At 45.5% G+C, this 21,159-nt stretch overlaps 2 protein-coding genes across 5 annotated transcripts; both read right to left on the bottom strand.

Annotated features, from left to right (window-relative positions):
- Nucleotides 1-6,431: 6,431 nt before the first annotated feature.
- On the bottom strand, nucleotides 6,432-11,428 carry arf3a (ADP-ribosylation factor 3a). 4 transcript variants are annotated; one of them, XM_055931068.1, is made up of 5 exons: nucleotides 11,327-11,428; nucleotides 9,897-10,122; nucleotides 9,560-9,670; nucleotides 8,307-8,431; nucleotides 6,432-8,132 (listed from the first exon to the last, which is right to left on the bottom strand). In XM_055931068.1, exons 2-5 carry the CDS (start codon nucleotides 10,042-10,044, stop codon nucleotides 7,971-7,973), a joined length of 546 nt encoding a protein of 181 aa, XP_055787043.1. In that variant the 5' UTR covers nucleotides 10,045-10,122; nucleotides 11,327-11,428; the 3' UTR covers nucleotides 6,432-7,970. The 4 variants fall into 4 exon arrangements, with proteins under 4 accessions (XP_055787043.1, XP_055787042.1, XP_055787044.1 ...); XM_055931067.1 differs by having other exon boundaries at nucleotides 9,897-10,185; nucleotides 11,327-11,427; XM_055931069.1 differs by having other exon boundaries at nucleotides 9,897-10,170; nucleotides 11,327-11,402.
- A 4,283-nt stretch (nucleotides 11,429-15,711) lies between these two features.
- On the bottom strand, nucleotides 15,712-19,858 carry wnt10b (wingless-type MMTV integration site family, member 10b). Its single transcript, XM_055931066.1, has 5 exons — nucleotides 19,259-19,858; nucleotides 18,262-18,418; nucleotides 17,995-18,100; nucleotides 17,271-17,731; nucleotides 15,712-16,968 (listed from the first exon to the last, which is right to left on the bottom strand). The coding sequence occupies exons 1-5, from the start codon at nucleotides 19,330-19,332 to the stop codon at nucleotides 16,417-16,419; spliced, it is 1,350 nt and encodes a 449-aa protein (XP_055787041.1). The 5' UTR covers nucleotides 19,333-19,858; the 3' UTR covers nucleotides 15,712-16,416.
- Nucleotides 19,859-21,159: the final 1,301 nt, after the last annotated feature.

Genomic DNA, 21,159 nt, shown 5'->3' with positions numbered 1-21,159 from the left:
TCAATGCATGGGTCTTGTTCTTCTTCTTCACAAAGAAGAACCCTGTGCCAGCGGGAGAAGAAGAAAGACGGATGAATCCTGCAGCAAGGGAGTCCCCAATGTAGGTCTCCATCGCCTTGGTCTCTGATCTTGACAGAGAGTACAGTCGTCCCCAGGGAAGAGTCGTGCTAGGGAGAAGGTCAATCACGCAGTCATAAGGTCGGTGCGGAGGGAGCGAAGTGGCCCGGGCCTTGCTGAACACCTCCCAGAGGTCCTGGTAATCTGCAGAAATGGTGGAGAGCTCCGGGGCACCTTCCGAGGCCCCAGGAAGACATCCCGGGGCAGGTTGTGCTGACTTCAGGCAATGGGCGTTGCAGAACGGGCTACAGCTCATGATGGCACCAGTAGACCAGTTAATGAGGGGATTGTATCGCTGGAGCTAGGAGAATCTCAGTACCACAGGAATCAGAGGGGACTTGATGAGCAGGTACTAGATAGCCTCGCTGTGGTTCCCTGACACACGTAGGTTGATGGGAATGGTGTTGTGGGTGACTCGGCCTATAGAGTGCCCGTCCAGGACTCTAATGTCCATGGGAATGGAGAGGGGCTGAGTGGGGATGTTCAGCTCGGACGCCAGGGTAGCGTCCAAAAAGCTCTCGTTGGCCCCAGAGTCAATGAGAACCAGGAGAGATTTGGACTGGTCTCCCCACAGCAGAATGGCATGAAAAAAGGTGCGATCAAGGGAAGCAGGAACGTTCTCCATATGGCCCACCAGAGTGCTCGCTCCTACCGGTGAGCCTGGTTTCTTTAAAGGACAAGAGGACACGAAATGACCAAGAGTCCCGCAATACAGACAACTCTTCGTGTCGATTCTGTATTGCCGTTCCGCTGGCGACAGCCCAGCTCTGCTTAGTGGCATAAGCTCAGGAAGCGGCGACTCAGCCATCTTCGGCAGCCCTCGGGGCAGGTCGGGAAGCCTCGGGTACTCTCGGCAACGAGACCATCGGGAGCTTCCGGGATGACTCGAAGGCAAGGTGGGATCCCTGGGCGTGCGAGCGAAATTCCAATTTCCTCTCCCTCTGTCGTTCCTATAATTGATACGGATGGTCAAAGCGATGAGGGCATCGAGCTCTGTAGGTAACTCCCGGGCTGCAAGCTCATCCTTGACCTCCCTCGAGACACCGTGCAGGAACATATCAAACAGTGCCTCTTGATTCCAAGCACTCTCCCCTGCCAATGTGCGGAAATCCATCCAGTCCTGCCGATGCTGGATTAGCTTCCTGGTGGCCTCTCGCCCAGAGAACGGCTGTGGGGTTACCACCGTAGTAGGCGGCCTCCCAGACAACACGTGGAATTCCTCCAGCAAACTGTCCAATGCCTGGTCATGGCAATCAGCCAACATTTGGACCCCCTCCACAAGGCCACGAAGCAATTCCTCATGTATACCGATGGTGGCTCCCTGGGTGGAGATGGCGTTGCTCAGCTGGCCCGGGTCTGCTGGGTCAGTCATGGCCAGTTCTTACTATCAGGAATAGTAAGAGGCAGGCAATAGACAGGTCAAGGCAGACAGAGGTCAACAATCCAGAAGTGGGGAAAAGGTACAGGTCGGCAGGCAGGTACAGGGTCAGTGCAGGCAGAGTGGTCAGGCAGGCGGGCTCAGAGACAGGACAGGCAAGGGTCAAAACCAGGAGGGTGAGAAAAAGAGAGACTGGGAAAAGCAGGAGCTGATGACAAAAACGCTGGTTGACTCGACAAACAAGACGAACTGGTAACGGACAAACAGAGAACACAGGTATAAATACACAGGGGATAATGGGTAAGATGAGCGACAACTGGAGGGGGTGGAAACAATCACAAGGACAGGTGAAACAGATCAGGGTGTGACAGTGTCCGTAAAATGTTTATACTGTAGTATGTACAGCGGCTTGCAAAAGTATTCATCCCCCTTGGCATTTTTCCTATTTTGTTGTCTTACAACCTGGAATTAAAGTGGATTTTTGGGGGGTTCTATCATTTGATTTACACAACATGCTTACCACTTTGAAGATGCAAAATATTTTGGGGGGTGAAACACAAGAAATAAGACAAAAAAACGGAAAACTTTAGCTAAGCATGTGTCCTTGGTGCGCAAGGTACTTGGACGACTGTTGGAGAATGACCTGTATGCCAAGGCTGAGAAATGCCTGTTCTTTCAGCAGGCCGTCTCCTTCCTAAGGTATTGCATTTCCACATCAGAGGTGGAGATGGAGAGGGACCGCATTTCAGCCATGCGTAATTGGCCGACTCCCACCACGGTAAAGGAGGTGCAGCCATTTTTAGGGTTTGCCAATTACTACCGGAGATTTATCTGGGGTTTTGGCCAGGTTGCTGCGCCCATTACCTCATTGCTGAAGGGGGGTCCTGTAAGGTTGCAGTGGTCGGCGTGTAGCGGAGTAAATCAGAATGTCATCGATATACACCACTACACCCTGCCCGTGCAGATCCCTGAAAATCTCTTCTACAAAGGATTGGAAAACTGATGGAGCATTCTTCAACCCGTACGGCATGACAAGGTACTCATAATGCCCTGTGGTGGTACTGAACGCTGTCTTCCACTCGTCTCCCTCCCGGATACACACCAGGTTATACGCACTCCTGAGATTCAGTTTCGTGAAGAAGTGCGCCCCATGCATTGACTCTATCGCCATAGCGATAAGAGGTAGCGGGTAACTATACCCCACCGTGATTTGATTGAGACCTCGATAGTCAATGCACGGGCATAAACCTCCATCCATCTTCTTCACAAAAAAAGAAACTTGAGGAGGCAGGTGAGGTAGAGGGCCGAATGTACCCCTGACGCAGGGATTCAGAGACATATGTATCCATAGACACCGTGTCTGCTTGCGACAGGGGATACACGTGACTCCTGGGAAGCGCAGCGTCTGCCAGGAGATTTATCGAGGTGGTAACTGAGTCGCCTTCTAGCCAAATCGGCATATTCTGGGGGATGTGCACAGTGGAGACCTGATCTGGACTTTCCACCGTAGTAGCACCAACGGAAACCCCTACACACCTCCCTGAGCACTCTCGCGACCACCCCGTGAGAGCCCTATGTTGCCAGGAAATAGTGGGGTTATGCAGCGCCAACCAGGGAAGGCCTAGTACCACAGGAAATGCAGGTGAGTCAATGAGAAAGAGACTGATTCTCTCCCCATGATTTCCCCCTGCATAACCATGGTCAAGGAGATGGTGGCCTCCCTGATTAGCCCGGACCCTAATGGTTGACTATCTAGAGCGTGTACCGGGAAGGGTTTAACTATAGGAAAAATGGCGATCCCTAACCTAATGGCTAATGCTCTGTTGTGCCCTGTGCTTTCTTCTCTAAGAGACGAGAGCGGCCACTCTCTCCCCTCCAGAGGGAGCTGGGTGCACAGTGGCCAGGTAGACTTTATTATAGTTCCAAACTGGGAGCACAACAAAACAAACGTGCTCATAAAACGGAACAATAAAGTAAAAGCGCTTAAAGAACATCACTTGACATGAAGACAATTACACACAAAACATGATGGGAAACAGAGGGTTAAATACAAGTAGATTGATTGGGGAAATGAAAACCAGGTGTGTATGAAAACAAGACAAGACAAATGGACATATGAAAAATGGAGCGGCGATGGCTAGAAAGCCGGTGATGTCGATCACCGAACGCCGCCCGAACAAGGAGAAGAGGCGACTTCGGCGGAAGTCGTGACATGTGGTGAATTCAATTGATTGGACATGATTTGGAAAGGCACACACCTGTCTATATCAGGTCCCACAGTTGACAGTGTATGTCAGAACAAAAATCAAGCCATGAGGTCGAAGGAATTGTCCGTAGCGCTCCGAGATAGGATTGTTTCGAGGCACAGATCTGGGGAAGGGTACCAAAAATATGTCTGCAGCATTGAAGGTTGCCAAAAACACAGTGGCCTCCACCCAGAAGTTTGGAACCACCAAGACTCTTCCTAGAACTGTCCGCCCGGACAAATTGAGCAATCGGGGTAGAAGGGCCTTGGTCAGGGAGGTGACCAAAAACCCGATGGTTAGTCTGACAAAGCTCCAGAGTTCCTCTGTGGAGATGGGAGAACCTTCCAGAACGGCAACCATCTCTATTTTTTTTTTTTTACCCTTTTATCTCCCAAATTGGTAGTTACAGTCTTGTCCCATTGCTGCAACTCCCTTACGGACTTGGGAGAGGCGAAAGTCAAGAGCCATGCGTCCTCTGAAACACGACCCCGCCAAGCCGCACTGCTTCTTGACACACTGCTCACTTAACCAGGACGCCAGCCGCACCAATGTGGAAAAAGTCAAGTGGTCTGAATACTTTACAAATGCACTGTATAAGCTGGAAGTAGAAGCCTAATTGTTGTTCTCCATTAGTTTTAGCCCAATTATGGGAGGGGTGGTAGGGTTAGAGGAAAATAATAAAGGAAAATATTTTTTTATTAAAAAAAGATTAGAATAATAATACAATTAAAATTAAAATCGTTCTCCCTCTAAAACATCACCAACCAAATCAAATGTATTGGTCACATACACATGGTTAGCAGATGTTAATGCAAGTGTAGCGAAATGCTTGTCGCCACTGGTTTTCAGTACATTTATCTTTAAGCCATCCCTTTAAATACGGTGTTCCTTTTAGTTCGATGGACCTAATAGAATATATCGAGACAGCGGTTCAGAATATTAGGAATCAATGAAAGAAAGCCTTCTAAATATATGCATATCCGTCACCGTTTCAGCACCAATTGGTAGATTTAAAAATACTCCAATTTTATAGATTATTTAGGGTTAGGAAAGTATTTATGAATCATAAAAAACAGGTTTGGAGAGCCTTTACTCACGAAAGAAAGAAAACGGTGGTTTGATTCATTCTGAAAATGTCCCCATTCTTTAACCCATGGTAATGTTGGAAGATTAGTGTACAGTATATATAATTATAATAGGGAGAATAGTGTACAATAGTAGGCTAAACCCTATTGCCTGCACTAACTGTGTGTTGACACAGCCAAGTATTGTGCCATGCAACGGGTTCAAACTGCCATGGTCTTTATTTATTTTATTTAACCTTTATTTAACTAGGCAAGTCAGTTAAGAACAAATTATTATTTACAAGGACGGCCTACACCGGCGACGCTGGGACAATTTGTCCGCTACCCTACAGGACTTCCAATCACTGTTGGTTGTGAGATACAGCCTGGAATAAAACCAGGGTCTGTAGTGACGCATCTAGCACTGAGATGCAGTGCATTGAGACCGCTGCGCCACTCGGGTGCTCAACTCGGGTTGTAATCGGGTACTTAGGCAGTACCTAATTTATGTGCATACATCCCCTGGCTTTTTTGTGATTCCATGTCATACTCTTTATATGCCGCAGGGGGAGACAGAGGCCATGGCTCTGAGTTGTCTGCCACAGAAGTTCATTAGCTGAACACTGAGCAAATGTTGCACGTTTAGCGTGTAATAGGCCTTCACATTTAGCCTTTAATGTAAAAACATACACAAAATCCATCCCCATCTCTAACTATTATAATGGTGTTGCATAAGAACACAATATTCAATTACTATTACTTTCTAGTTTTTCTGACCTTTCAACTCCTAGTGTCAACTCTTAAATCGGAAGCAGATAAAAGCATGGGAAAGAACAGTGAATACAGTATTTAGGTGTCTACATGTGTCAGCCAGTCCTGAATCTGTGATCTGATGTTCCATCAACAGTCTACAGACTATTGTTATAGACAGACTACTGTGAGTGGGATGGCTCCATGACAGAGTACGATGATGGCTCCATGATTGACCCAGTTCTGGTGGATTTGGCTGCTGTCGCCAGACCTCCTCAGATTCTTCACCAGAGTATCATCATCATCCCTAGTGGCCCTAGCCTTTCTGACTGTCTGTCCGGGGCCAGGTCGTGTGTGGGGGCAGGTTGATATTCCACTCCCCAGTCCTCTGCATGGCCTTTGCATCCCGCCTGGTAGCCAGTCCCTTCAACAGATTGATGAATTGATTGTGGGGCTGCTGCCAGTGTGTCTGTGCCCTGGGCGAGGGGTGTCCCGGTTACGGAAGAGAATCCCAGATATGGCACCCACTCTGGAGCCGCTATTGTGGCAGGCCAGCAGGGGGCCCCGGGGGCCCAGGGAGCAGCTCTATCTGACTCACATACTGCTGTCACACCCCTGGAGACACAGGGCTGGGGATGGAGGGGCAGATTGGGCCTGGGGCTAGGGTGGGGACCAGTGCTAGAGCTGGGGTGGAGTAGGATGGAAGCTGGAGGGCTGGAGACACAGGGCTGTTGCGGGGATAGCGCAAGGGCTGGGGATGGTGCCAATATGGACCTCTGAATCGCAAAACTAAATTGCGGGCCAAGCTGTGAAAATATTTCACACACATCCCAAAACTCAAGAAGAGTCCTAACAATCTGAAGACATGGAATCTAATGAAAGAATGTAGGTATTTTTTATTGACTTACCAGTGCAGTTAACAGGTATCACTGGACACATCCTCATCAATACATATGTACTCTTAAGGACACATCCTCATCAATACCTATGTACTCTTAAGGACACATCCTCATCAATACCTATGTACTCTTAACTAGGATTTAATCGTCAAACTTTTTTTTGTCTGGTAACATCAATAAATAAACCCTGTTTCAATTATTTTGAATACACATTATTAACTGGAATGTTGAGTAATTACATTGTTACAGTAATATAACATGACTTTTTTTTATATCTTGCACAGACTCAACTGAGTTAAAGGAGGGAAAAATCAAGACGTGAATTGATACATTTTGCCACAACTGTGGTCCCACTTGATGTTAAACTTTACACACAAAACCATCATCAGAATAAAGGATTTTCAACACTAGCGATAATAAGGCCACAAAAACAACTGCTGCACCAAACTAAACTCAATGTGGGAAATGTAATACACAAGCTGTAATGTTAAAGCTGGAATCCTTTGAGTCCATTTGGGATATTACAACAACAAAGAAGTTACTGCAAACAATGAACACTGCCCCCCCCCCCCCCTGACAGCATTGCACACACGATAGAACAGAAGAAAATGTACTACACTTTTTTTTTTTACCAAGTTGTTCACCTCTGTTTGGGTTCTCCTCACCTACATTTAGTCAACAAAACCAAAACAATAACAAAGGCGCTGGGGGGGAACAGTGGCGCTCTATCCCCTAATGCGGATTCCATCTTTATATCGATATACATCAGTCCATACACAAATCCTGATAACTACAATTGAACATATCAACCACGATGATTCCGTCAGGTATATTTCAGGTATATTTTTTTAGGTATATGTTTGTACTTGTTAAGTAAAATGTGTAATATACAGTTGACATAGAAAAAGCATGCTCTTGCATATTGGATGTGTTTTACACAAACCTATGTCACTGTCCATTAATATCTACCATTACTGCATTGCTCCAACCAGCAGTAGCAATTTTAGTGTAAAAGGAGAATACTGTCAGAAGACTGGCTAAATAGATAACATTAGACAGATACAATTCCAAACTTCATTTCCGAGAGATCTTTTACTGTATGGCCATGCATAATACTGTGTTCCAAAACCAACTAACATTGCTAGTATCCACTCTGATGTATAAGTGAAATTACATAAATTAATAAATAATGTATTAATTAATTAATTAATAAATAGTGTTTCTAAAAACGGGATGCTTATTAATAGGTGGTTAATAATTGTGTATGAAATGTCATGTATTGACATTGATGGCACATGTCTGAAAGGTGATAACTGTTTTTAATAATTGACATCAGGTTGAAAATGTCCTCAAGGAATGGTACAGTTTAAGCCTCCTTCCTACAGTACATACCAATCACATTTCACTTCCACCATGTCAGGATTTTTCACTTAATGGATCAACTACAACCAACTACCACTTCCTGTTTCAAGAGCTGACACTAAGGTTTCTCTTCACTCTCCTCTGAATGGTCCACTCACTTCTTGTTCTTCAGCTGATTGGCCAGCCAGTCGAGGCCCTCGTATAGACCGTCTCCGCTGGTGGCGCAGGTGGCCTGTATGTACCAGTTGCGGTGACGTAGGGAGTGGAGCCCCAGCTTGTCTGTGATCTCTGCTGCGTTCATGGCATTGGGCAGGTCCTACACAGGACGTGAGGTAAGGTCGGAAGGATAGGAGTGGAGAAAAGCACATGAGAGAGAGAGATTATAGGCGTAAGGAAATCCCGGGTAGACAGAATGATAGTTAGCGATGAAAAGCACATGAGGCAGCAGAGAAAAATATGAATTGAGTGAGGCTACAGCAATTGTCCATACCTGTTTATTAGCGAAGATGAGAAGCACGGCGTCTCGTAGCTCGTCCTCAGCCAGCATCCTCATCAGCTCCTCCCGAGCCTCGTTCACCCGCTCACGGTCGTTACTATCCACCACAAAGATCAAACCTGGAACCACAACAAACTTTGTTACTGTGTCTGCCAGAAAGAGCAGCCCTGTAACCATGACAAACCTTGATAGATACCCTCTACCCGAACACTGTTCACCACAAAGATCAAACCTGGAACCACAACAGGACTCATTCGTCAGGAAGCACGACATGCTTGTCATTAAACTATACAAACCCACTAATGACACTGTTTTTTTCTGTCTCTAGGCATGCCCTTCTTTCAGAATGAACAGGCTCATCTTCCAACTGGAGCATGGTATAGAAAAACATAACAATCCTAACACAAAACGAGTAAAATTATTTAAATGTTAAGGACACGTGCTTGATGCGGTATGCAAATGTCTATATCTAGAGTGTGTGAGTCAGCCCAATAGCTTCAGGTGTCAGGGGTGACATCATGGTGCCAGATGTATCATAGGCCTGTAGGGGCAGTCTTTGTCCCAGCAAGGCCCTATAGCCCTCAAATTCAAATCTGGACCTTGAAGACAGCTCCGCAGACATGTTTATCATTCTTCCAATCAGGGACTAAAGTATACCTGGGACACCTGGTGTGTGTGTAAGAGAACATACCGTAAGCTCACTCCACAGCTAGTTTGACATATCACCAATGGAGCCATCCAATTGGTACATTTTGTATAGCTCATACGGTTGGAACGTTGTCAATGAGGACGGTCACGTGTGTTGAGAAGCAGAGGATCACAGGTTCGAGCCCGGTACGGGGCAGTCGGTCAGCGGAGGAAGCTCAGCTGTTGGCAGCACACTGACCCCCATCACATTTGCAATTATTTATCAGATAGAACAGAAAACCAGCAGTACTCCGGACCTCGTAGGGTAAGATTTGCATACCCCTTTCCCTATAGTGTCACCAACCAGGGTTCTGACACAGGGCTCCTGCATGTCACAAGACTGAGTTAGCACACTGAGCTAAAGCCTAGGCATTAGCAGCCTGGGGAGCTAATGTACGTTTTTCAGGTCTCAGGCAAGGTTACTCATCACATGAGCGTGGTTCATTGTACCGCCTCCATTACACAGTCACAGACCAGTTAAGAGCCAGAGCCCTCCTGCTCAGCTTACACAAGAGTGTTAGCCCGCTGAGCTAAAGCTTGTTAGCTCCCACTATACTTACCCTGTGTGTTCTGGAAGTAGTGTCTCCACAGAGGCCTGATCTTGTCCTGGCCACCCACGTCCCACACCGTGAAACTGATGTTCTTATACTCAACCGTCTCCACGTTAAACCCTGAGCAGGGGAAAAGGAAATGAGTGTTATGAATGTCTTTTGAACAGCTGTCGGTGTTATAAACCGCTCATAAAGAGCCGTCTGTGTGTTATAAATGCCTTATCAACAGTTGTAGGTGTGTGATGATTAAGGATGAGTCAAAATGTCAAAATGATGTGGCGTTTATTTTTGTTCTAATCCTTTATAGCCAATGTGCTTCGTGGTTAGACTGTGAGACTTTCCATACCGATAGTGGGGATGGTGGTGACTATCTCTCCCAGCTTCAGTTTGTATAGGATGGTGGTCTTCCCTGCAGCGTCCAGCCCCACCATCAGGATCCTCATCTCCTTCTTCCCTAACAGGCTCTTCAGCAGGTTGCCAAAGATGTTCCCCATGGTGACTGGCTGGCTGGTTGACCGGCTGGCGGCTGGCTGGCTGGATGGATGGTCGGACCTCAACTCACTGCTACAGAGCTGATGGGCAGCTGGATGTCAGGGCCCAGAGTTTTCCTGACCTTGTAACTTAACCAAGAAAAACTGGTCCAGAGTAACATACCATTAACAGAGAACTAATGGGCCTAGGGCCCAGAGTTTTCCTGACTACCTGACCTGACCAATTCAAAAGTCTGGAGGCCCGGTCAAATCACAAGTTTAGGAACAACTCTGAGGCCCAGGAATAGGCAAATTCCCCCATAGCCTAAATGACAAGCCAGCGGCTAAACAGGCAGTGCACTAGTAGATTCACAGAGTCAGAACCACAGAGACATGCAGGACACTCAGTAGCACTTCAACCACTACTCAGGCCATTAACACCTCGTAACAGCTCCAAACCACTTCAGAGGCAAACCAATAAAGTCTCCTTCACACCTCCACAGGCGGCCGAGGAAGCTGACCTGACTCAAGGCCTGTAGGCTGGAAGACCGCACACTGGTGAGAAGAGCTGCTGTGGTGTAGGCCTACTACCTACTGCAATCCTTTGTTGAGATGGGTTTATGTAGTTTATAGCAGTTCTAATCTATATATTGAAATATGTTCCCTAATCTACATAAATATGTATGTGCCACGGTAGCAGCAATATGCCCTCTGTACTTGTTATAACAGCCCTAAAGCAAGGATCATCAATTCGTTCTGACATGTGCATTATAACAACTGTCTTCTGTTCTGAGTAAAAAAATATTGAAATACCTTAAAAATACGTGGATGAATGTGTTCATGAAGTGATTTTTTTCAATCACTGCATCGCAGTGACCACATATGCTACTATGAAGCACATCCGTCGTTGTGCAAGAGCACTCGCAATGATGGTATAGCAACCTCAGTGCGCCTGTGTGTGTGGATTGGAACACCCTGTATCTTTGCAGCACATTTGGCACCACGACATGCCGGTTCAATTAAATAGTATTGGTAAATATAATATGTTGACACGCTGTAAATATCACAAATACCATGGCAACTCTTATTTCCATCCATGGGCAAATTATGATTTTCACCTTATCTCCTCCAGTCACGACTACAAGCGATGCTTAGGTGGCCTGTATGAACGCCGTTAATTCACTAGAATCCCTACAAACACCTAGTCCTTTTATTTCTGTAATGGCATGACACGATGCCGCATTCTTGTATCTCTACAGTTTTACGTTATCCATCATTTTCTAATGTCCATCTCATCCGCACTTACCTCTTTTAGACGTACCAGCTGGATTCGGGCAGTGCAGTTTGTCTCTCGCGAGAAGTCGCAAAGAAAGACAGGTTGCTCCTTAAGTCTCGCGATGATGAGCTCACCAAGTACACCTCTCCATCACTTCATGGGCCGATCACGCGCCCCGTCACTGCCAATACGTCTGAGTGATACCATTTTCAGTTGGAGGCGCCTGGGAGTCCATTCTGTTTTAATTGGAAATTATCTATTTGTTTTTTTTATGGGGTGTTTGTAATTAATTGATTGCTCTTTATATAGCCTTCTGAGTTGAAACTTAAATAACATCAACCCTGGTTAGGGTTTGAGTTGACACAGTTTTTGTGTGGTTTGTTTGGTTGTCCTATGATAAATACCCTACATAGATTACAAGTAGCTCTGTTACTGTACAATAACGCAATTAATGCCTGTCAATTTTGTTTGTGTGTTTAGAGATTCGAAACAAAATAGCCAACAGTTTTTTAAATATATATATTATAAAAGACTAGAGAGTAAAACATGTTGACTAGGGGCAAGCATAGCCTATATGAATTATTCAACCTGGAAACGCCTTAATAAATAAGTAAGTGGGGAACTGTTAAAACGATGCCAAAGCATACTTCTTGGCAGAGTTAGTGTGGTAGAGACAATGAGCTGAGAAGAAGCAGCATTTAGGCTACACTGAATCACTCTCATTTTGATTTTGTTAAATTGTGTTGAATCATCATGGATCAAACAATGCTAAAACACATTAGTCAGGATTTTCTATTTATTACATGTATACCAGACCAAACACATCAAAAAGCAATGCCATAGCAAGCCTTAAATGACTTTGTAGACGAACCTTCTTTGAAGCGCGAACTGCTCCACGTGGGTTATATGGTTTGTACAGGCCTGCATGTGAGGCTGTATGTGCTCAGATTCAAATATGAGTTCAAAGACCCAGTACTCAAACCATCATAGATAAGTCACCGGTCTGTCAAAATGATTGATTTGACATCCTAATCCTTAGCTTTGAGTAGACATACAGTAAAGGCCTACAATATACACTAATTGAGTGAGTTATTTCCATGTTGATAAACCAGTGTGTCTCTCTGTACAGTACGTCTGTCTGCTAGTGTCTCTATACATGTTACGTGTGTTTGTTCAGCGGTTAAAGCAACAACAAAAAAAGAGTGAAGCAGATGTTAGCAGCTGCACACCAGACTACGGGGAGGAGTGGATGTAGGGGGAGTGTGCAGTTGTGTGTGTTTGTGTGTGTTGGGAGCGCAGAGGGGGTTATAGGGGGGTTACTGTACAACGGGTAGGGACCGACTAGGGGTGGTGGGGGGGGTTGGAGTTATAATTTAAAGGAGCCTACTATTCCTCTGAAGTGTTTGCCAGAGTGCACCCCAGCAAACACAATCACAAGTCAGGTTGGTTGTGCTTGCAGAACTAATGAGGGCTTGCATGTTGAGGGCAGAGGAGCAGAGAGCTTTGATGTTCTGGGTAGCAGGCTCCTTGTGTTTTCTCCCTCTGCCTGACTCTCTCACTGCATGTCCCACATCAAAAACGAAAGGGGAGTCAGTAGAGAAGCAGATGTTTTGAGCCATGTATTTATACAGAATATGCTTTATAAATCCTCTCTCTTGCTCTCTCCCTCTCTTGCAGAGTTTGCCTTCATGTTTGTATGTATGCATCTATCTAGGCTTTCTTTCAATCTAGCTAAACATATTGAATCATCTTCTGTTAAACATACAGTGTAATCATCCTGTCAGTCAATGTTGAGGACTTTTATCTTTCCTAACTTCCCCGCTTCGCTCTCCCTTTAATTCAGCTGGGTCTGGTTGTCATTACTATAGGGGCAGGCAGTGTGTTGCCGTGCATGTGTCAGTGTCTGCAGACTGCAGCCATGGTGGGAGACTGGGAAAGAAAGGGGGCGGGAGTAGGCGAGCGCACCGGTGGAAAAAGTACCCAATTGTCATACTTGAGTAAAAGTAATGATACCTTAATAGAAAATTACTCAAGTAACAGTGAAAGTCACCCAGTAAAATACTACTTGAGTAAAAGTCTAAAAGTATTTGGTTTTAAATATAGTTAAGTATCACAAGTAAATGTAATTGCTCAAATATACTTAAGTATCAAAAGTAAAAGTATAAATAATAAAGAAATCCTTATATTAAGGCACCATTTTCTTATTTTTTAAATGTATGTATAGCCAGGGGCACACTCCAACACTCAGACATCATTTACAAATGAATCAGGTGTGTTAGTGAGTCCGTCAGATCAGCGGCACTCTTGAAAAGTGCTTGAATTGAACCATTTTGAAAATATAATGAGTACTTTTGGGTGCCAGGGAAAATGTATGGAGTAAAAAGTACATTATTTTCCTTAGGAATGTAGTGAAGTAAAAGTTGTCAAAAATATAAATAGTAAAGTACATATAAAGTACAGATAACCCCAAAAAACTACTTAAGTAGTACTTTTACTTCACACCATTGGGCAAGCGAGAGGGCGATAGAGGAGAGAGGGAAACAGAGAGCGGGCATAGAGAAGAAAGGGAGACAGGGAGACAGAGAGAGGAGAGAAGGAGGAGAGAAGGAGAGAGGAGAAGAAGAAGGAGTGGGAGAGGGAGCGAGTGAGACAGAGACTGAGAGACTGACACAGACAGAGGGAGAAAAAGAGACGACAAAGCGATCCAGGGCTGTCCAACCTCTGTCTCACACATGGGGAGAAACGGTGACAGGAAATTCCCCTTCGCAACAGCAGCAGCAGCTCCAGGGTGAAATGATATAGGAATGAAGAAATGCAAACCAGAGATCAAGTTATCCCTTATCATTCCAATCCCATAGCAGTCCCTCTTAGTGTCCCCTTCTCTCCTATTCTCTCACTAAATACCAGGGCGAGCGCGCTTGATCCAGATATTGGGACAGTCGGTCACTTTTAGTCTACCAAAAGGGTGTTTCAATCAGTGGATTCATGTTCACACGAACAAAGTAATATTGACCATTGAAGGCCTAAGACAAGCTGGACCGCTCAAAGATCAAGCTGGATCCCATCAAGTTTGTGTATCCCCCATATGTGTGGATCTAAGAATGTTCTTATCTTTAATCTTGCCAGGCTCTGGACGGTATGTGGGATGAGTGTGTAAATCACACAAGAGCCCTGTCTCTCTGTTTGTCTGTCTCTGACTTAGACAGACAGGGACAGCGTGTCTTCAGTAGCAGCACCACATTGTGCAGTGAGTCTCCCTTGGCTGTGAACCCTGGACAGATGATCCCAGGCTCACACACACACACAACACAGAGAGACTGGTATAATCGCCCCTCTCTCTCCTCAATACTCTCTCCACTAGTAATAAAAGTAATTCGTTCAGGAAACAATACCCTGCTGCCATAAAAACCACCTCTCTCTGCATGAAGGAAGCGGCCATAAAATGAGTCTCACCACCTCTCTGCTGTGTGGAGTGTAGAGTAGACCTATAGACTTGTGCCCTATACCTCCAACCCTACACTTGTACACTCTTCCCCACACATTTACACTCTTCCCCACAGCATTGGAACGTTTCAGGCATGCAAACATCTAACCTCTCCATTGTGAGAGCAATGAGAGAACTCCGGCCGGCAAAAAAAAAAGCATAGGCATATTTGTGACATAATAATTATATTGATTCACAAAACAACATCACAAAACAAAAAAAACAGCAATAATACAGTTTGTGGTAATGACTGTTACAATTCTAAGGCATTACCTAAATGACCTGCAGTTCAGTTTGGAGAGGGATTGACAGCATTCCATCAAATCAATGGTAAATTGCTTCAAATAAGATTCAAACACGGATTTTCTTCCCCAGTCGATCCACGAAAATCAATGGGCAGAACAAACTGTCCCCACTAGATTCCTAGTCACTCTAGTTCTGTCTCCATTGGTAATGGAAACACGTTGAGGAACCATCATGCCTGGTTCTCTTTAGTTCTGTTTCGTTAGTTCATCCTGGTTCTTGTAATGGAGGACCAGCAATTAAAGAATTCAAACCCTGTAGTCTTGAGACGTAGGTGCAAAATATCCAATGAGTATAATCGTCCTCTGGAGGTCCTTACCACACTCCATATCAGAACTCATGGCATGTCTGTTTTCCAGCGTCTCACTGTTGTGTTCAGGCTTTGTTGACTACAACAGCTTCAGCTCAACTTCACCATCCTGAGCAGAGCAACATTCAGTCATTGGGCCTCATATGTTCCTCTCATAAAATGGTCCCACACAGCATATGCCAAGCAAGGAAGGCTAAATAAGTTCACACACAAACATTAATATACATTTTTTCCATGTAAACAAAAAACGGTATACTGTGATACTAGCCTGGGCATTACTTAGTTGAAATAATAATGTGTTTCTGTTGTCTGAGGTGTTCTTTGTTCCCGAGTAGAGAGCAGGGGAGAACAGAACAGAACACCAGATGGGGTCCAGGACATTCAGATTTCCATGGCTGAAAGGGCTGCATCTAAACAGGCAGAGGAAAGACAGACAAATGACATGAGTCACCTCGTCTCCAACCTCTGACTTGGCATTTTGACAGGCAACAAAGGGAAAATAGATCCCAGATGACGGAAAAAGAAAAAGGAGAGAGAAGTGGGGGATAAACAGATTCTGTGGGAGACTTTAGCCGACGCAAATAGAAAAACAAACACCGAGTCTGAAATGAAAGGTTTGGTTGGGTGGATGTGTGTATATTGGACTGAGTTAAAGGGTGGATTTTCATTTTGCCATCCTGTGTCCTGGATATGTCCAGGAGAAACCTGGAGAAGGACTGTTATGAAGGGCATGAAAGAGTGTGGCCTCAACCTGTGGGAACGCTAACCAAGTAACCTGCTGACTAGAAACAGTGGCTCTCTTGTGGATGCCCATGCGTCCCAATGCATGAAGAGGATTACCAGTAAGTAACTAAGTGTCAGGCCTTAGTAGATAAAGTGGATCATCTACCCATGTACCAAATGAAAGATTTGGTTGTGTGGGTTTGCGCGTAGTACACTGGAGAGTCAATGGGTGGATCCTAGTGCCATGCTGCGTCCTATTGGATGGGTCCTTACAGGAGCCTTGGCAGGTCATATACCTATCTACTTGCAGACGTTGACCCACTCTGTGACTCTGCACTCCTCACAGAGCACGTAGCAGCACCAGTGGAAGCGACAGTGGCACCTCTCACTACGTGTCTGCTTCAGGATGTTGTGTCCCCTTCCGCAGCACAGCGACCCGCAGCTGTCCATGCTGTGGCTGGTCTTGTTGCAGATACGGCCCTGAGTACCCAGAGAGTCCAGGGACGGCTCCTGATCACAGAAGTCTGGCGACTTCTCAAAGTAGACCAGCTCACGTGACACACCGCTCCTCCGCCGACCCCCATTGTTTGGGCTCCCCGCGCCCCCAGACCCAGTACCCCCTTCGGCCCCGTTCCTGACCCCATTCGAGGCACCATTCCCGGCTGCGACCCGGGGGTTGAACACCCCGTTGTTCTTGTTCTGGGAGTTAATGAAGATGGCGGAGAGGAACTTGTCCCTGAGCAGAGACCCCAGCAGTCTGAACTCTGGGGACACATACCAGCAGGTCTTGAACTGGCAGCTGCCTGACGTGCCGTGGCATGTACACTTCCTCTTCATGTTGTCAGTCACTAGCTGTGCAGTGGGAAACAATCATGTCACTATCCATACAAGTCTAGAGTGGCTTTGATTACAATGTAGTAGGGTAACAATTATAAATGTATTTAAAATGGTTCATACATGTATCTTATAGATTTATAAATCTGTTATAAATATTTAATTTATAATTTTTAAGCTAATTTAATATCCAATTCCAGGAACGTTAGAAAACTTGATGAATTTCATTGGGAAACCTTCAACAAATGAGAGCCCGACCCTTATCTGCAGTTATCATCTCGATACAAAATATACAAGACGCTGTCTGAGTCTCTGCTCACCTGTCGGCCAACCCTGTTGTTGTGGATCCTCATGCGGGCGTGGATATCCCGTGGGGAGCCCCGGGAGTCCAACCAATCCCTGGAGAATCTCTCCCCGAAGCGGGCGTCATGGCTACAGCCCCCCCACTCCCAGGTCTCCTGCAGGGGGCTGAGATCCTCTGGTAGGGGCTTGAGGAGGGAGGAGGGGTGGGTAGAACCAGAACGCAGGCTGGCTGGCACATCTCTGATCTCCTGGGGGTGTGCCCCTCCTCCCCCACCCACTCCCATGCCCACTCTGGCTCCTCCCCTCTGGAGGGTCTGCAGCTGCAGCTGGGTGAGTTTGAGGCGAATCTTATCTTCGTCCAGGCGACGCTTGGCCTCGCAGCCGCAGCCCCGGAGCTTGCCTAGGCTGCAGGCGGAAGCCACAGAGTGGGCCACACCCGCTGCCAGCAGGGACAGAGAGAAGGCACTCTCCCTGAAGCCTGGGGGACAAGGACAGACAGACACATCATAGTCAAGATGTCGTCATACTGGGTGTAATCTAAATATCACAGGAAAACTTCATTAACCTGTCATTATTCTTATTCTATAAGCATAACAATACATTTGTCTACTATCCCTACCTGGAGCCTAAAGATTCTCCTGACCAGGGTTTGGGGTCTGGAGTTTTTCCTGATCAAATCACCAACAACTCCTGGCCCTATTCCCAACCCTTTTTCGCTGCACTTCTCTGTGTGTCTCTCACCTCTGTTGAGGATGGCACTCTGATGGGGAAGCTTGCTGTGGCTCTCCAGAGCAGAACAGTTCCACCGCTGGTCTCTGAGCTGGTGCTGGCACTCGTGGAGGGCCACCTGCATCATAGAATGAAACGCAACACTAGAATAGAAATTGGTATCCTGGTAGCATGACTAAAATTATGGCCATCTTGGTCATCTTTCATTTAGACCCTGATGAAATATGGTTAAATGTTGTTTTAAAAAAAGCTGTGAATTGTATACTATATCTCTATGACCTGGATGCCCTGCAGAGCAGAGGCCGTCACGTCGGGGCTTTGCACACACAGACGAATCTGACGCTTGCTCAGGCCCGCCAGCCGCAGACATACAGAGTTAGGGGTCAGAACCGGATCTCCTGCCACCTTCAGACCCAGGATGTCATTACACAGCACACTGAGGAGGGGATACATGTGTTGAGGAGGGAGGGAGAGATACAGAGGAGTTGGCCAAGGGTTCATCAATCAAGTCCTAGAGCAATATCTATCTGTGAAGGAGGCCCTGAAGTGCCCGGTCTGACCCTTCATCTAAGAGTGAAAGCGTCATGTAATGAAATGAAGATTCAGAGAATAGTATTTGCTGAGACATATAACGCATAGGACTTAAGATATAGCTTAAGTTCAGGGAAAAGTTGTAAAGACATAGAATGTTGATTACATCTCTAGGCTTACCATCTTATCTACGGTATTTACATACCTTTGCTATTTGGTTGAGCTGAACAAATTACAGTAGGCCTAAAGAGCAGTCGTGCAAAATCTTCTGGAGTAGAAACATGGATGGCATTGTTGCTCAACCAACCATCTGTGCCAGTTGACAGCTGGAGTAGCCTAATAATAATGTCCTTAATCATGCAGTCTTCCAACTGTTGGTTCTGATTAGCTTGTGTGTGTGTGTGTGTGTGTGTGTGTGCGTGCGTGCGTGTGCGCGCGCGCGTAATTACAGGTCAGAAACAAGAAAACATTTGAAATCGTGATGACAGAGGTAGTAGCAGCAGCAGCAATAGTCAGTTAGTGAGACAGAGCTGAACGGAAACATCAACGCATTGTAATATATGCACGCATTGTAATATATAAGTTATTTCACTAAAATACAACATTTGGATAAGACTCATGGAGTAGCCACACAGAATCTTCTTCCGATTGAAATTTTCGCTTTGATTGTTTGTTTTTCTCAGGAATGCTCATCGGACATCAGTAGCCTACTCTCTCTTCTTCTCATCACTCTCCGGCTACTTACGTGATTGCAGGTGACATAAGTGTCGCTGCCAAAATCAGGACTTGGTCCCAACGGAATTGATGTGATATATCCATGTCGGTAAGCGTCTTTCTTGACGTGACATTAAAACACTGGTGTGGCAATCGATAAAACAAAGAAAAGAAGATGAGTGGAGTAGATTATCGATGTGCCTCCAACAGAACGGGGAGTGAAAAAAGGGAGCAGAATAGTTTGGGGCGAACGTGAAGGGGAGGGGGAGAGAAAAGAAGGGAGTGGAGATGCCGTTGCAGGCGGTTGTTTTCAAAGTATTGACCTTATGAAAAAAAGAATCAACAGTTGACTAACAGTTATGGGAATTTTACCGATAGTCAATCAGTGTTATAACACAGTATCCAAAGATATTACGCGCAGGTACCATTTTCCTTACCATCATCACCTTCGGCATCATCTCTTATATGAACACAGGTCGACTGTGAGAGGGATTTCTGATTGCACTGAACAGATCATGGAAAACGCATTCACATTTAACGTCACTGATAGGGATGTTTCCTGTTTTGTTGGATACTATTGAAAGAAAACGAACATGCATTCAGGTGAAACCCAAGTGAAAAAACATTCTATATGTCCAGGATATAATTGACTATAGAGTGCTGGGGGGAGGGGGTTGGTTGGTTGCTGCTGCTGGTTCCAATGTAGGCCTACGACAGGGAGCTTGGGGCAGCAGCAGCAGGCAGGCGCACGGCTCCCTCTTGGCTCTCCAACAATACTTGGGTACACAGTCATCTGTTCCCCGTCTTCCTCCCACCTCAATCAGCGCGTCTGTTCTTTATTATTGTGTTTGAAACAACTTCTTCACTCCGTAACAATCTGCTTCTTTTCAGAGGAAATAAAACGTTCCACACAGAAGGGAATAATGAGGATGTTTTATTGCATTTTCAATAAGTAGCCCAAAGTTTGAATGAACTATTTATTTCTTAAAGTTTGAAGAAGTTTTCATCCGTTTTCAATTTCTTTCATAAACTGGTGTCACAGTGCATATAGTTTCCTAGAAAAAGTATTGCACAATAGCCTACCACAATTGTTTTCTCTCTGCCCTTTTAAGATTGGCATCTTGCCGTTTACAAGTATGTGCCAGACATGGGTATTTTTCACATGCATCCTTTGGAGACTGTAGCTTCCCAAAAATGACAAACGCACCAGATACTACTGAGGACTTGATAAAGTTCTCGCCCAGCAGGTTTCGAATGGTTGATATGACGAGACCGTGCAGGGATATCCCGACCACAGGTTAAAATGAACAAAGACAGGCCTACACTCTTAGGAAAAAAAGTGGTTCGAAAGGGTTGTTCGGCTGTCCCCATAGATAGGAGTACCCTTTTTGGTTCCAGGTAGAAACCTTTTTGGTTCCACGTCAAACCCTGTGTAGAAATGGTTCAACATCGAACCCAAAAGTGTTCTACATGGTTCTACTATGGGGACAGCCGAATAACCCCTTTAGGTTCTAGATAGCACGTTTTTTTCTGAGTGTGTATTCTATCATGCGCAAAATTAGTTATTTTGCATGTGCCTATAGTAAAAATAGTAATTTTATCAACAGGTGCGTTCAGATAAAGTATCAATTCCCGTTAATCCCTGTTCTCCTTCAAAGAACAAGGAATTATAACATGGAAACGCGTGATGTAGTTTCATAAAATTGAGTTAAAATCCCCTTTAAACGCCGCCGGTTCGCATAGTGACACCAATTCATCATTTAATCTTCTATTCCCTAAGCTCCGGCAATGAAAAGTGCATTAGCATTCTAGCTTGGCGTGTATATCTAAGTGGCTTAAAAAGTGATTTGAAGTTGATTTGTATATAAAAGGCGTCCCTTTATCCGGATTGGGGGCTCTAATCTTCTCGGTGTTGCATGAGTGCCCCAGGAA

The sequence above is a fragment of the Salvelinus fontinalis genome, chromosome 8 (genome assembly GCF_029448725.1).
Source record: "Salvelinus fontinalis isolate EN_2023a chromosome 8, ASM2944872v1, whole genome shotgun sequence".
NCBI lineage: Eukaryota > Metazoa > Chordata > Actinopteri > Salmoniformes > Salmonidae > Salvelinus > Salvelinus fontinalis.
This window is presented reverse-complemented; position numbering and strand designations above follow the sequence as displayed.

Bases quoted from the DNA above. Each gene is read 5' to 3' on its own strand.
- wnt10b (XM_055931066.1), bottom strand. From the start codon at position 19,332: ATGGATATATCACATCAATTCCGTTGGGACCAAGTCCTGATTTTGGCA. The intron at 18,419-19,258 runs GTAAGTAGCCGG...TCCCCTCCTCAG, and splicing joins CTTATGTCACCTGCAATCAC to TGTGCTGTGTAATGACATCC. The intron at 17,732-17,994 runs GTGAGAGACACA...CTTGTCCCCCAG, and splicing joins GAGTGCCATCCTCAACAGAG to GCTTCAGGGAGAGTGCCTTC.
- arf3a (XM_055931068.1), bottom strand. From the start codon at position 10,044: ATGGGGAACATCTTTGGCAACCTGCTGAAGAGCCTGTTAGGGAAGAAG. The intron at 9,671-9,896 runs GTATGGAAAGTC...TCCCCTGCTCAG, and splicing joins CACCACCATCCCCACTATCG to GGTTTAACGTGGAGACGGTT. The intron at 8,133-8,306 runs GTATGGACAATT...CGTCCTGTGTAG, and splicing joins TCATCTTCGCTAATAAACAG to GACCTGCCCAATGCCATGAA.